Source organism: Garra rufa, chromosome 25 (assembly GCF_049309525.1).
Source record: "Garra rufa chromosome 25, GarRuf1.0, whole genome shotgun sequence".
Classification (NCBI taxonomy): domain Eukaryota; kingdom Metazoa; phylum Chordata; class Actinopteri; order Cypriniformes; family Cyprinidae; genus Garra; species Garra rufa.
Window position 1 is genome coordinate 33,267,000 of NC_133385.1, and position 15,298 is coordinate 33,282,297.

Here is a 15,298-nt window from a genome sequence, read left to right on the forward strand (position 1 = left end):
TAAGTAATTCTCTTTGATTATTGTTTATTTTCTTTATTATTAAATATTTCAGGTTTGTTTTCAACCAGCAACGTAGTATTTATTTATTTTTTTGTCAATAGTCTAGGTAAATAAAACAACCCAACATGTTGGGTCAAAGATTTAACCCAACAAGTTGGGTTAAAATAACCCAACGCTGGGTTTGTCCATATTTGACCCAGCGTTGGGTTATTTTAACCCAAATTGTTGGGTTAAATCTTTGACCCAACACATTGGGTTGTTTTATTTACCTAGACTATTGACAAAAAAAATACTACGTTGCTGGTTGAAAATAAACCTGAAATATTTAATAATAAAGTGAATAAACAATAATCAAAGAGAATTGCTTGAGACAACAAAAAAGAGACAAAATGAATTTATAAAAGGCTATTTTAATGCAAAATAAAAAATACAATTTGCATTAATAAATGTTAAAATATACATGTGTGTGTAGTAAGACAGCTTTCTTCTTTATAAACTCATAAATTTTAGAAGTATGTTTAACAAAGTGGCATAAGTAAAGATTCTAATCTAAGTAGTCTGACAAATTTCCTCTTCATATAAATCCATATTAAGTTCAAACTCACATAACATTTAAGATATACATTTTTATGTACACATATACTATATATATATTATATATATATATATATATATATATATATATAATTATATTATAGGGTTCTATACATTTAACTGACATTTTTTCAATTAATATAAACCCATATTAACTTCATAAACTCACATTGTAGATGTACATAAGTAAATATCAAGTCACAACATTTCAGAAAGGGTTCTTTATGTATATATTAATCTGACAACTTCTTCATATAAAAAAAAACATTTTAGAGAGGGTTAGTTGTTGTCCAGTAACACTTAAAATAGCTATGAAGCAGTTTTACTGAAGGGGATTCTGTTCCTGGTAGTTTGTAGACAACAGCCTCCTTTAGGTACTCAACCATGTTAGTGCCACCTGTTAAAAACAGAAGAACGTTAAAAACATACAAATCACTTTACACACACAATGCAGCATTAAACAAAATCCAATCCATGGCAAATAATTAATTTAAAGCTCTCCTGAGCTGATGTTTTTCTTAATAAATACTGTAGTGTGATGTCCACTTATGATATTCGTGTGGTTTTTACATTAAGAATCATAATAATCAATAAGTTATATGTTATTTTATACCCTTTTTTGAGGTAGGCTGCAGAAACGATCGATTTTAATGGGCGTGTTGCACTAAAGACTTTAAGTAAACGCCTAACGTACAGCTCTGTGATTGGATAAGAGTTTTGCGTAGTAAATTACGTTAGAGTTTCTGTGAATATACAGGCAGGCTACGAGTAATCAGGATCAAGCGGTCTTTTCCAGTATTGACACATACTCACATTAAAAACACTGCATATTCCTGTCAGATCAATTACTGATGAAGCAGTGTTTTAAAAAGTCAAACTCCCTGGCTGCAAATGCAACGTTAACCTCCGTTTTGTTTACACAAGAATCGCGTCGAAGTGAACAGACATGCTGCATTTAACTCACATCAGCTAAAACATCTAATTACATATAATATATAAAGACACGTTAACTAAACGACTCACGAAGTCACATATTCCAGAGGAAATGTTGACCAAAAAGACGTTTTCAATAAATATTGAATATAACTTAGACAGAAAAAGGCTGTAACGTAATTACAACAGGCATACCTGTCCTTTACCGATTAGCAAACCAAAACGAACAGAGATAGATTATACTTTATAATACTGTTAATGTAATGTGAACCGCCACATTTTGTATATTTTTGCATTTGTTGGTGTACAGTATTAGTTTCATACATTAAAAACCCACAAACATACCTTTTCTGTCGTCGCTGAAGGACGGTTGTTCCTGAGGTGATTCAAAATGGCCGCCAAGGTAGCGCTTGGCTCGTCGAGTAGGGGGAGTGGCTTACTCTCTTAACTGTCACTTGATTGGATAAAATCAGTAACCCAATGTTGGGTTACACAAAAACAACCCAACACTGAGCAAAACAACCCAACTAAATGACCCAACAGGCTTAACCCAGCAGTTGGGTTAAAAAAAACAACCCAACATTTTTTAGAGTGCAGGAACAACCGTCCTTCAGCGACGACAGAAAAGGTATGTTTGTGGGTTTTTAATGTATGAAACTAATATTGTACACCAGGGTTCCTCAAATCTTACCCTGGAGGTCCAATGCACTACAGAGTTTAGCTCCAACCCTGATCAAACCCACACAGCAAAATCCCCAGTGTTAATTTAACCCTCTGAGTGTGGACACATATAGACACTGAAGCAGTGTTGAAGTTAACAAGATAATTAGGTGATTAACAAAGTGATGATTTATCATTTTTGAAGACACCTGATGTTAATAAGCCGAATCACCAAAGGAGAAAACCAACATTTTTAAGCAACCATTATAGTGGTCAGTGTTTGCATTAGTTAGGCTCTTGACCCCTTAAGTCTTCAATATTAGGGCTTGTTTGGCTGTAATTACTGAGTTATAACAGCCAGCAAATCCAAGAGCAGAAGTCATCAGGTGGCATTGACTGTGCTTGACATGATCATCATGTAGTGACTTGAGTATTTGACATAAGATTTCCTTACAGACTGCAAGAAACTGTGAACAAAAGAGCAATCAGTTTGGACATAATCAGACAGATGATGATAAAAAGAAATTATTATAATTTAGACACACAGACATGAAGAATCAGCGTGAGAATCACAACAACGGTGACCATAAAAAAGCGTGTTGTAACCAATCAGAACTCATCCATGTCTCCCATCATGCATTGCGGAATGAATAAATGATGAGAGTTCAGAGTTGATCTGTTTATCTGAATATGCCGTTTGTCACCATTGTTGAGATTCATGGACTGGTTCTTGATGTCAATGTGTGCCGACAGGAAATACTTTTATTTATTTTTAACAGGTTGTAAAAAAAAATCTTTCCAAAATATATAAGAAGCACTGGCTCTTCTGTGGATTATCAAGGCTATTAGCAAAAAATAAAAAAACAAAGAAATTAGACATGTGATTAAGTGATTCATGTCAAACAATGAACATGTTAAAACATAATCATCACCTGATGACATGAGCTTATGTCTGGCTGTTTTAACTCAAATACAGCAGCCAAACAAAATCTAATAGTAAAGATTTAAGGGTCAAGAGCCCAACTAATGCAAACACTCACCGCTATAATGGTTTCTTAAAACTTTTGGTTTTCTCCTTTGGTGATCTGGGGATTTTGCTGTGTGGGTTTAATCAGGGTTGGAGCTCAACTCTGTAGCGCATTGGACCTCCAGGGTAAGATCTGAGGAACCCTGGTGTACAATATTAGTTTCATACATTAAAAACCCACAAACATACCTTTTCTGTCTGAAGGACGGTTGTTCCTGAGGCGATTCCTGAGGTGATTCAAAATGGCCGCGAAGGTAGCGCTTGGCTCGTCGAGTAGGGGGTGTGGCTTACTCTCTTAACTGTCACTTGATTGGATAAAATCAGTAACCCAATGTTGGGTTACACAAAAACAACCCAACACTGAGCAAAACAACCCAACTAAATGACCCAACAGGCTTAACCCAGCAGTTGGGTTAAAAAAACAACCCAACATTTTTTAGAGTGTACATGCGTTTATTTACATTCCATTCATATAAAGTAAACAGTGTTGACAACAGTGAATGCTACTGTAACAGCACACAACACTCAGATGTCTATTACGTGCTCATCTGCAATTCTTTTCAAACTTTTTCCTATCACATATTAAATAGACATTTAACAATCATCTTTAAGATGTATGTGGTTTATGTACATTCACTTTGGAGATATGTGTGTTTACTGGATCTCCCCTGTTTGCTATACATATAAAACATGTTTTTACAGAACAATCACAAATATACTATACTGTTACACCTTGATTTAACAGTCTACGCGATTGTGACACAAGGAACAGCGTAAGGTTACTCACTTTTGAAAACACCCCTGTTGCTGTTCTCCATCACGTTCGATGATGACGTAGGCTATTGATCTCCCGTGGGCTTCTGGGATAGAAAAGTAGAAAAGTATCCCTCGATCGGCACTTCGAAATCTGGGTGGGACGCAGTAGGCATCCGGGGATCTCTCGCTTACTCTTTTCTGGTTACTCTTCTCACGTACCCATTTCGCCTACTATATAGTAGGCAAGTAGGCATATTCGAACGATACTTAGGTATACGTACACCTGAATCTCGCGAGAAATAGTGCTTCATCCTGGTAAATCTCGCCTACACAGCAAAAAGGGCAGAGTTAAATTAACTCTCCAGGGAGTTTATATGAGTCCACTCTCAAAAGTGTTAAGTGTTAAAATCAGAGAGTTAAATTAACACTGAAGCAGAGTTAAAGTTAATGAGATAATTAGTGATTAATTAAGTGATGATTGATCATTATTGAAGACACCTGATGTTAATAAGCAGAATCACCAAAGGAGAAAATCTATTTTTTTAAGAAACCATTACAGTGGTCAGTGTTTGCATTAGTTGGGCTCTTGATCTTATCGTTTGTAAAATCTGATCTTATTTGGCTGCTGTAGCAGTGTTATAACAGCCAGACAAAAGGCAGTCAGGCTTTCAAGATTTCTTTGTGAAGTATTAGGCTACGTTTACATTAATCCGGATACATTTGAAAACGGAGTTTTCATTTTAAAACGCTCTCCGTCCACACTAGCGTTTCCAAGCGTTTTCCAAAAGTTTCTCATCCACACTGAAACGTAGGAAAACATCAAATTCGCCTTACTGCGCATGCGTAAAGCCTCCAAAAGTATACAGACGTAATAAGTTTTCACGCAATTCTTCTGGCGGGATAATTTACGGAAATATCTCATCCTCCACTGACGCGTCTATTTCGCGCTCATTCATATTTTATCTGAAAAGCAGTTGTCGTCATGTTTTTTCAGGACAGCAAAAGTAAATTTTCTGTCATCATTTTAGGACTGCAATTTGAAGAGTGTAAAAGGTAAATCTCTTTAGCAGCAGTGTGACAGTGAAAAGCACAGGCACAATTACTGGTGTAAACATAGATATCTATTGGTACAATATGCCTCACATGACTATAAATATGCGTCATCGTTTTCAAAAGCCTCCGTTTTCACAGTCCACACTACAACGTGAAAACGGCGTTTTCTAATTTATCCACTTTGGCCGGAGTTTTTAGAAATAATCGTTTTCTGTGATAAAAACGGGGTTTTCGTGTAAATGAGAGGCCAAACCGCAGGGAAATATCTGCGTTTTCCCTTCGTGTAAACGGGGCCTTAGACTATAGTTTTTATCACTGTTACATAGACTCTATAAATGAGAATCACATCTTTAATCAGACAGATATGTAAATAAAAAGTATTTTGATCAAAGTCTATACAGACAAATAATATATATATATATACCAGTTAAGACACACAGACATGAAGAATCAGTGTGAGAACCACAACAACGGTGACCATCAAAAAGCGTGCTGTAGCCAATCAGAACTCATCCATGACTCCCATCATGCATTGCGGTATGGATAAATTATGAGAGTTCAGAGTTGATCTGTTCCTGAGATTCATACGCTGGTTCTTGATGTCTGTGTGTGTCTAAACAGTCAGATTTTGAATTATGAGAAATTCTTCCAGAATATATTTTAAAGAAAGATGGAGAGATTTGTTTGTTGTGGACTCATGAGACTAAATATATACAACAGTTATTAGACTGAACTCTTTTAGAAGCTTATCTATGAGTTACAGTTCCTTTCATGGAAAATAACTTAGAGATTTGTTTCTAAACTGAGTTCAATGACTCAGGTCAAGCAATGATTACACTAAAACATAACCATCACCCCCTGATGACTTGTCTGGTTGTTTTCCCCCAAATAAAGCAGCCCAGCAAGATGTAATGTTAAAGATGTAAGGGTCAAGATCCCCAACTAATGCAAACACTGACCACTATAATGGTTGCTTAAAAAATGTGATTTTCTCCTTTGGCAATTCTGCTTGTTAACATCAGGTGTCTTCAATAATGATCAATCATCACTTAATTAATCACTAATTATCTCATTAACTTTAACTCTGCTTCAGTGTTAATTTAACTCTCTGATTTTAACACTTAACACTTTTGAGAGTGGACTCATATAAACTCCCTGGAGAGTTAATTTAACTCTGGCCTTTTTGCTGTGCACCTCATTAAACATTTCATAGACTATTTATTTATATGATGAATTTAGGAAATTATGATATAATCTATTACACGGCTTTGTAGAATACTCGATTCTGATTGGTCAGTCACCACATATCAAGGTTTAATACTCCCACACAGCAAAAAATACAGAATGAAATTAACTCTCCTGGGAGTACATGTGAGACCACACTCAAGAGTGTGAAAGCATTAAATTCTGAGTGTTAAATTAACACTGAAGCAGAGTTAAAGTTATTGAGGTAATTAAGTAATTAATTGAGTGATGATTGATCATTATTGGAGACACCTGATGTTAATAAGCAGAATCACCAAAGACGAAAATCACAATCTTTATGTCACCATTATAGTGGCCAGCGTTTACTTTAGTTGGGCTCTTGACTCTTACCTTTTTAAATGTTATATTTTGCTTGGCTGATGTAACTGGGTTATATTATATTATATATAAGAACAAAATAGATCTATATCTGAAACTCAAGACTTACTTGAGTTGGGTCTATGTTGTTGATTATAGCTGCTTTATAATATTTAAGCATACTATTTCAATACGAAGATATTTACTAAAAGTTGTTTGATTTAAAAAAAAAAAAAGCTGAAATATTGTCATTTCATTTGAGAAGCCCCTGTCTGCAGCCTGCTGAATCTGAAACGTGTCGCCCCGCCCACATGCCTTCTCATTGGTTGTAGGTAAATTAATAATGTCGAGATAACGTAACTCCCACAACTCATCTCATTGGTGGCAAAGTAATGACGTTGAAAACATTATGGAGTTAAGGGAAATGAAATAGCAGATAAAATATCATATACAAACACAATTTTTCTCCCCATAGACAGATAATATGGAATAATAAATATGTTAAATATAAGAACAAAACGATTTTTTATAATAATTGGATTGAAAATGGTATTATGTTGGTTTCACAGCTGATTAATAATGAAGGATATCTTCTTACATATAGCGAATTTTAAAAGAAATTTGGTATTCCACTTCCTCCTTGTGAATATAGTATTGTAATTGATGCAATACCAGCGGGATTTGTGAGACTTTTACAAGACCTTAATGAATCCAAGCAATCAACATTTAAAAGATAGATTTTACTAAATGGTATTAATATAAAAGATAAAAAAAATGCAATAATACTCTAAGATATTTGATTTATTGTCCTGCAACATTTCGATTTAAGTTCTTTTGGAATAACCATTTTGAGAATATCAATTGGAAATTGATTTGGACCTATCATAACAAATTTTGCGTCACCAACAAAGTCAATGGAACCTACTTTAAAATTATACACATGATTTATCCAACTAACCTGTTTCTCAAGAGATACAAAAATGATTTAGATGAATTTTGTGTTTTTGTGGAATGATTGCTGAGTGTATTTTGCACCTTTTTTAATGTATATATGTGAAATAATTCTGGTTTGACTTTGAATGTTTATTTGTAATGCTGAGTGGTTCTAAAATTAATATAAGTAAAAGAGATGTTATTTTCTTTTGTGATAAAAAAGACATGGATAACAGTCACAATTTTATGTTAAATCTTCGTATATTATTAGGCAAGTATTACATACACAAATGTAAATGGTCTAAAATTAAGCCCAGCATTTTTCATTTCAAAAATTGACTTAAGAAATTATTTTGAAACCCTTCAAGGACTGTCAAGCCAAAAAGCTATCAGAACTTTAACCATTAAAAAAAAAAAAAAAAAAAAAACTGAACTCCTCTTTGTTATGATTATTTTGGATATCCCCTTGATGTTCTTATTACTGTTATTTTTTTTCACATTTATGTTTATTTTATTATTTTTGTTAAAATGAGTAATTGTTTATGATTGTAATGCATCGTGAATTGAATGTTAATTGTTCAAATAATGCAAAAAAATGAAATAGCAGATAAAATAGCAAAGGAAGTTACTAAAAATAATCAAATTGATTTTACAGTTAGTATTAGTAGAACAGAAATTAAGAGTATTTTTTAAAATAAATTAAAGAAACAATGGCAACAACAATGGGAAGAAAATAGGAAAGGATGATGGTTTCATAAGATTCAAAGGAGAGTGGGAGAAATAAGGTGTACAGGGAGGAATAGGCGAGAAGAGACAATAATATCAAGGCTTCGGTTTGGACACACGGGATTAAATGGAACATTACTGAAAATAGGTAAACATGGCACAGGGAAATGTGAATATTGCAGGCATGAAGAAACAGTGGAATACGTCAAATTAAAGTGCAGGAAATATGAAACTGAAAGAAGACAATAGCGAAATTAGAAGAAATGAAAATATGTTTCAATTTAGTAGATATACTTCGGGAAGGGTCAACAGATTGTTATAGGGTGTTATTTCAATTTCTTAGAGAAATTAATGTATTTCAAATATTATAAAATATTCTCAAAATTACTGCATTATTAGTATTATTAATTTTATGTATCTTATTAACAATTAAGGCAATAATCAAAAAAACTGTAATAAACACCACTGGTTAACATTTTTATTAAAGTCACGGATTGCCAGAAATGGGAAAACTAAACAGCGGAAAGATGTCTTGCTTGTAAATGTATGTAACCTTGGACCACAAACCAGTCATATGCGCACGTTTTTAAAAAACATAATTGAGATTTGTACATATCGGAAAGCTGAATAAACAAGCAAAGGATTCAGCGTTTATATTAAATGTATAATTCTTAAGTATAGTTTCCAACTGCATTACCTGTTTGTCGTGGCAGGGACGTCAATCCATTTCACTAACCAATGAGACAAGTTGTGGGAGGGATCATTTTAGATAGTTTTATTTAGATACAGACATCAAGAATCAAGCTGTGAATCTCAACAACAGTGACAATCAAAAAAGCATGTTGCAGTGCATTCTGGGTGCCAGCAATCAAAATCTGTTTTCTAAATATATGCTGTTTGTCACCGTTGCTGAGATTCCTACACTGATTCTTGATGTATGTGTGTCCCTCAAAAAAGTAGCTTTTGTTATTTTAATTATCCACACAACTTTTAAGAAACCTTTTCAATTAGTGATCAAATACTTCAGAATCACTGGGCTGTCATGACCAACACACATACAAACTTATCTCGATTAGGTTTAGGCTGTAATTAAACTTTTTTTCATGTCTGTCTGTTGTAACTTGGTTACAACAACCAAACAAAATCTAGCTTTAAAAATGTAAGGATCAAGAGCCCAACTAAAGCAAATGTTGGCCACTATAATGGTGACATAAAAATTGTAATTTTTTTCTTTGGTAATTCTGTTTGTTAACATCAGGTGTCTTCAATAATGATCATTCATCACTCAATTAATTACTTAATTACCTCAATAACTTTAACTCTGCTTCAGTGTTAATTTAACACTCAGATTTTAACACTTTCACATTCTTGAGTGTGGTCTCACATGTACTCCCAGAAGAGTTCATTTCATACTGGATTTTTTGCTGTGCAGAAAACAACTGCTAAAGAAAAATAAGAGGCTCATCCGAGTCACTGCCTGAATTTGGTGCTGTTCACTTCCTGGGAACATATTTTCTGTGTGGAAACTTTGGCTGGCTAATGAAATATTAAAACTTAATATTATGAGTACAATTATTTAATTAATTATGTCATCCTGGTGTCTCTTTTCATACAAACCCAGCTGCTGTCATTTTGCGACGACTGTTTTGTACACTGTAATGGATTATAAGATAACTAACAAACTGGTACGATTTGGAAAGCTTTTCATCATAAATCAATATCTTTTATTGCCATAATTATTGAAATGTGTTGAAATTATGTGTCTCCCTTAAATACCTGTCTAGTTTGGACAACACTTCCTTGTAATGATTTTTTTTCACAGCTCAGATCAATGTTTTATGTCTATTTATTTACGTTTGTGGCAAGAAGCCATGTAATAAGTGGGTTAATGTACATCCAGCCTGCTGCTATCGCAGAATAAAGTCCTTCAGTCTTATACAACAGCCCGACGCGAATAAACCTGTCAGGCTTTAAGCGGAGGACTCTTGTACTGCAGTTTGATTATTACAGTTATAAATATGTTCAACATGATCTATGCTAACTACATGAAAGTTTCAGTCATTTCAGTAGAAAAAGCTTCTTTTATTCATAATGTTGGTCCCTTCTTATAGTGGCCACCATCTTGAGATCACATGACCAGATGAAAACTACTCACTTTATCTTGGTAACGTTCTTTAACTTAATAAATAAATGCATCATGCATGACTGTGAATAGGTTGTTTCTACAGATAATTCTGCATCCACATTGATAAATGTTAATATAAAGTCATATCATCAACCAGTAAAATATAAACTAAAATATATTTTACAATGAATCAACATGTAATTATCACTAAATGGTTCAAAACATTATTCTGAAAGTAAAATATTATATATGAAGAGTTTATGAGTTTGTTTGTAAATCCTGCCCACTTGTTTGCATTGTCAGCACATGCGTCAGTGCTCTGAGAGTGTTTATAGTGCTGTGAGTTTAACACTTCATGACTGACAGCAGAACAGAACACAATCTTCATCATCACACAAGACAAAACAACAATGAACAACATCATCATCCTCATCTGGACCATTGCAGGTTGTATTCAAGGTTGGATGTTTATTTTTTATATTGCTAATATGTATTGTTTTTATCATTTAAATATTCTGCTTTAAGAAGATTTCACACTAATTTATTTTACTTTCTCTTCTTCAGAATCCAGAGGAGTCACTGTGACTCAGCCTAAACTTAAAACTGTCCAACAGGGTCAACGAGTTACAATAGAGTGTAGTACAGATGAGGGAATAGACTATGACAACTTTGCCTGGTATCAGCAGAAACCTGGAGAAACTCCTAAACTTCTGATTTATGACATAAGAAGCCTTTACTCAGGAACTCCATCTAGATTCAGTGGCAGTGGATCAAACTATGGAAAAGATTTCACTCTGACCATCAGTGGAGTCCAGACTGAAGATACAGGAGATTATTACTGTCAGAGTTATCACAGTGGTGGTGTGTTCACACAGTGATAAAGAGTCGTACAAAAACCTCCGTCAGTCAGAGTCACAGTGACTGCACTGATACAGCTGAGATATACTGCAGCTGCTGATGGATACTGCAATGCATAAAACTTGGCATATAAAAATTAAAGAGACTTTAAATTTCCAAATTGATTGATTAACAAAATAAAGTATACAATTAAATTTAAATAAAAAAAATATATACAATTAAAATAATATTAATGATTTTTACATTGTTTATTCATTAATGTTATTTATTATTACAGAAGTCTTTTTTTGCAGCTGCACTCAGTGTAAATAACGATAGATGCTATTTACATTAAGTGAAAGTAGCAGAATTTTCTTAGCAATGTGCTATTCACACTATAGACTCTATTTACACTATGTACAAATAGCAGGATATAACATTATACAATAAATAATGGTATACAATAATAACACATTGAGTGTAGATTATAATTTTAGTTCAAATTATTAAATGGATGCCACCTTATTGGAACAATATAAGTCTCCCCTACACCTGCCCTAACCCGACCTGGGGCCTGTTTCAATAAGGAGGTTCAACCAACTCAGAGTTAAAACTTGAACTCTGAGTTGACTTACCCTGAGATGGGAAACTCTGAGTTTTCGGTTACAGAACAGCTGAAATGAGTTAGTTCAATCCACTCTGAGTAGGTTGACTCTGAGTTTAGTGCTTGCAGCTTGACTATGAAAAGCCCTGATCAATGGAGCTCCGAAATTATGATTCACCATGGCAACCGCTCCCGCCAAAAAGACCTCTGCATATTTCGAGCCAATGCTTAACTTTAATTCTTAATAATTATTAAGAATATAATTATTTAATTATTAATAATTAGAATATCAAACGTAAAAACTGGCAGAATGGTAAGTTACTGAACTATTAATTTTCATGGTATCAAACAGGCAAAAAAATAAAATAAAATAAAATAAAAAATAATAATTAGAAGAAGAAAACAGCTAAACATGGAAGTAAACATAATTCAACCAGGTAAAGCTTTAAGCATAAAGGGTTCATGAGTGTAGGCTACATGATTTTACAAATATTTGACATTAAAATATGTCATATAAAAAAAAATTATGTGTCTAATTTCACTTTGCAGCAGCTTTTTCCACATAGTCTAATGTTCTTTCACATAATGAAATGTTCTCTAATCCAAACAGTTGAGGCTCGCAAAATGATGAAGAACAGATGAAGAGGAGATGGAAGTATTGGAAGAATATTAAAATCCAACATGAAAAAAAAGAATAAAAGTTGCATTTGTGCATTTATAGGAAAAAAAGATGACCTAGTAAATTTAACAGCTGTGGTGGTGGTTATATATATTATTATACATTTTCATCTGCCATTCTTCCATTCCATACAGCAATCAGCTTCATATTTGATGGCTTTGTGCTCAGTAGGCAATGACACTAAAATTCTCAGAAAAAGCATTAGAGCAAGTCACACTTTCTTTACCGCTCTGCATACAGTGTCTGTACTAATGTGCTCTGACTACCATTTAAAAATGACACAGGTCAAATAAATACACATGTCTAATCAAAATAATCCTATACTATATGATAAATAATAATCTTATTTATGAAAGGACATGCCATTTTTGTCACTTTGACAGTGTCTGCATGATGAAAATATGTGCAATAAATTAATGCACCTAAAAATGCTTTTCTTACTTAGTATTGTCTTGTTGTTTCCAATTAAAAAAAAAAAAAATCTAAAGATTCTTAAATCAAAATGTCTTTCTTTTTTCAGTCAAAAAGGTTTTTGAAAAAAACATTCCAGGATTTTTCTCCAATTTTCGATGGGAGCCAACAGGTTAAAGGTCCAAATTTCAGTTTCAATGCACCTACAGAGAGCTCATGATCCCAGCCAAGGAATAAGGGTCACTGGAAACTTCAACTTCAACCCATTGTAGTCCACTATATGCAAAAATCCTGGAATATTTTCCTCAAAAACTTTACTTTTTTTTTTTTTTTGAAGAAAGAAAGACATGAACATCTTGGATTACATGGGGGTGAGTAAATTATCAGGACATATTTTCTCTGCAAGTGAAGTTGTCTTAAGTTGAATATATATTTAATTAAACATTCTGATGAAACTGTTCCATGTTCTTCATCAGCACAGTATTTTAAATGTAATTGTGCTGTATTTCTTTAAAAAAAAAAAGCTAAAAATTTAAAATGTACATTTTATATGGCATTTGTAAAGACTTTGTATTTTGTCTTTTAAATAAAACTGTCCATTTTCCACCTTGAGCATGCTTTGAAACTTTATTGAAGGTTTTTTTATTTTAATGATTTGTAAAATAACAGTGTTTCTCTGTAGAACATTTAGTGCTTTTATTGTAGTAATCTAGGTAAAATCTGTCAAATAAGGGTTTTACACTGTAAAAAAAACAGTCAAACCACTGGCAGATACAGCTGCCAAACAAAAACCACAAAGTTAAGTAAAATATTGTAACTGAAACAATGGAAATTTTGTAAAATAAAGGTTTTATACTGTAAAAAAGGTCCCGTAAAAAAACGGTCAAATGTCTGGAAGCTGTGTCTGCCAAACAAAAAATTTAAAATTAAAGTTAAATATCATAATTGAAACAACGAAAAATCTGTAAAATAACTTTTTTCTGTAAAAACTTCTCTCTGTAAAATTATTGTTTTTGCACTTTATTTCATTTTTTATATATTTTTTTACAGTGTACAGTGTAAGGTGTTTATTTAATCTTTTAAGTGTATTTTTCTTATTTTGCATATTATCTGTCAATTGGGTAAGAAAAATAATCTTGTTTCCAGTTGAATTAAGATTATTTTTCATGTTTTAAGTAAAATGCACTAAATTTACATTCCAAAACACTCATTAAGAAAAGCATTTTTGAAGCATAAATGAATGAATGAATGATGTATTTAAACATCACTTGCGCTTTAAAAAGGGGGAGGAGACCGAAAGAAACTCTGGGTTTACCGAAGAAAACCTGCTCCCGACCAGGTTAGGTTCACAGAGTAAGTTGCCATGGTAACTGACTCTGAGTATAAGTTACCTCTCTTTCAGAAACGGGCTTGACTTACTCTGCTTTCTCAGGTTTAACATACCTCCCATTCTGAAACCGAAAACCCAGAGTTTCCCTCATTTCAGGGTTAACATACTCAGAGTTTTCACTTAACCTCCTTTCTGAAACGGGCCCCTGATCCTTTATTTTCAACTTTTTTATTATTTTCCTTCATTATTATTGAAAATAAATGCCTTTCCAATGTGATGTGGTATTTAAAAAAGTAGAAAAAAAAGTTCTACTTTGTGTTCAAGCTGTGATCATAGATTTTTGTGATTTTATTGACATGTTTATATGCATTATTCTTTTGAAATGAAGTGGGTTTGTCTGCGTGCTTCCAGGTGGAAAAAAAACATACTATTAAATGTATTTATGTATTTAATTATATATTCAAACATGGATGCATAACATGTTCAAACATGGATTTTTTTCTCTCTCTCTTTCACAGGCTCTGTGATAAAGCAGTATTTAAATACTACAGTGTCTGAATTGCAAGCCTTCATTTCTTGAAAATACAAGTCATACACAATGAAGTGACAAGCGTTTGTGGCAATAAACTCTTCTGTTTCTTTGTTTTGTTCAGCCATTTACAAGGTTAAGTTTGCAAAAAAAAAGTGCTATTCACTTTTGCAATTAGTTTTTTAGTAATCAAATCAAAGCATTTAAATATTATTTTAAATGTATTGTAAAGTAAATATACTTAAATTGCACTAAATGTACTTGAAGTTGTTCCAATTTAACACAATTTATTATTTTTAAATATAGTCCAAATATCTAAGTCCATAACTTTATCTTAAGCATATCTTGAAATATGCTTATAGTTACTGTTTCAAAATAATACATTTCATAAGTATTTATTATGGTATAATTTAAATATATGTATGTCCAAAAAACACTATTTAAATACATTTCCTTTTCACCTGGGCTTCTTGATTATAGTAGAAGTGAAACTGGTCTGTTTCAGTCCAGATCATGTAACCAATCAAACAGTGACACT

The 15,298-nt window shown here is 32.9% G+C and overlaps 1 gene segment (V, D, J or C); it reads left to right on the forward strand.

Moving 5' to 3' along the window:
• The first annotated feature begins 10,780 nt into the window (after positions 1-10,780).
• On the forward strand, positions 10,781-11,248 carry LOC141301452 (immunoglobulin kappa variable 1D-13-like). The segment is given in 2 exon segments: positions 10,781-10,829; positions 10,935-11,248. Coding segments are annotated over 2 exon segments (363 nt in total).
• The last annotated feature ends 4,050 nt before the right edge of the window (positions 11,249-15,298 follow it).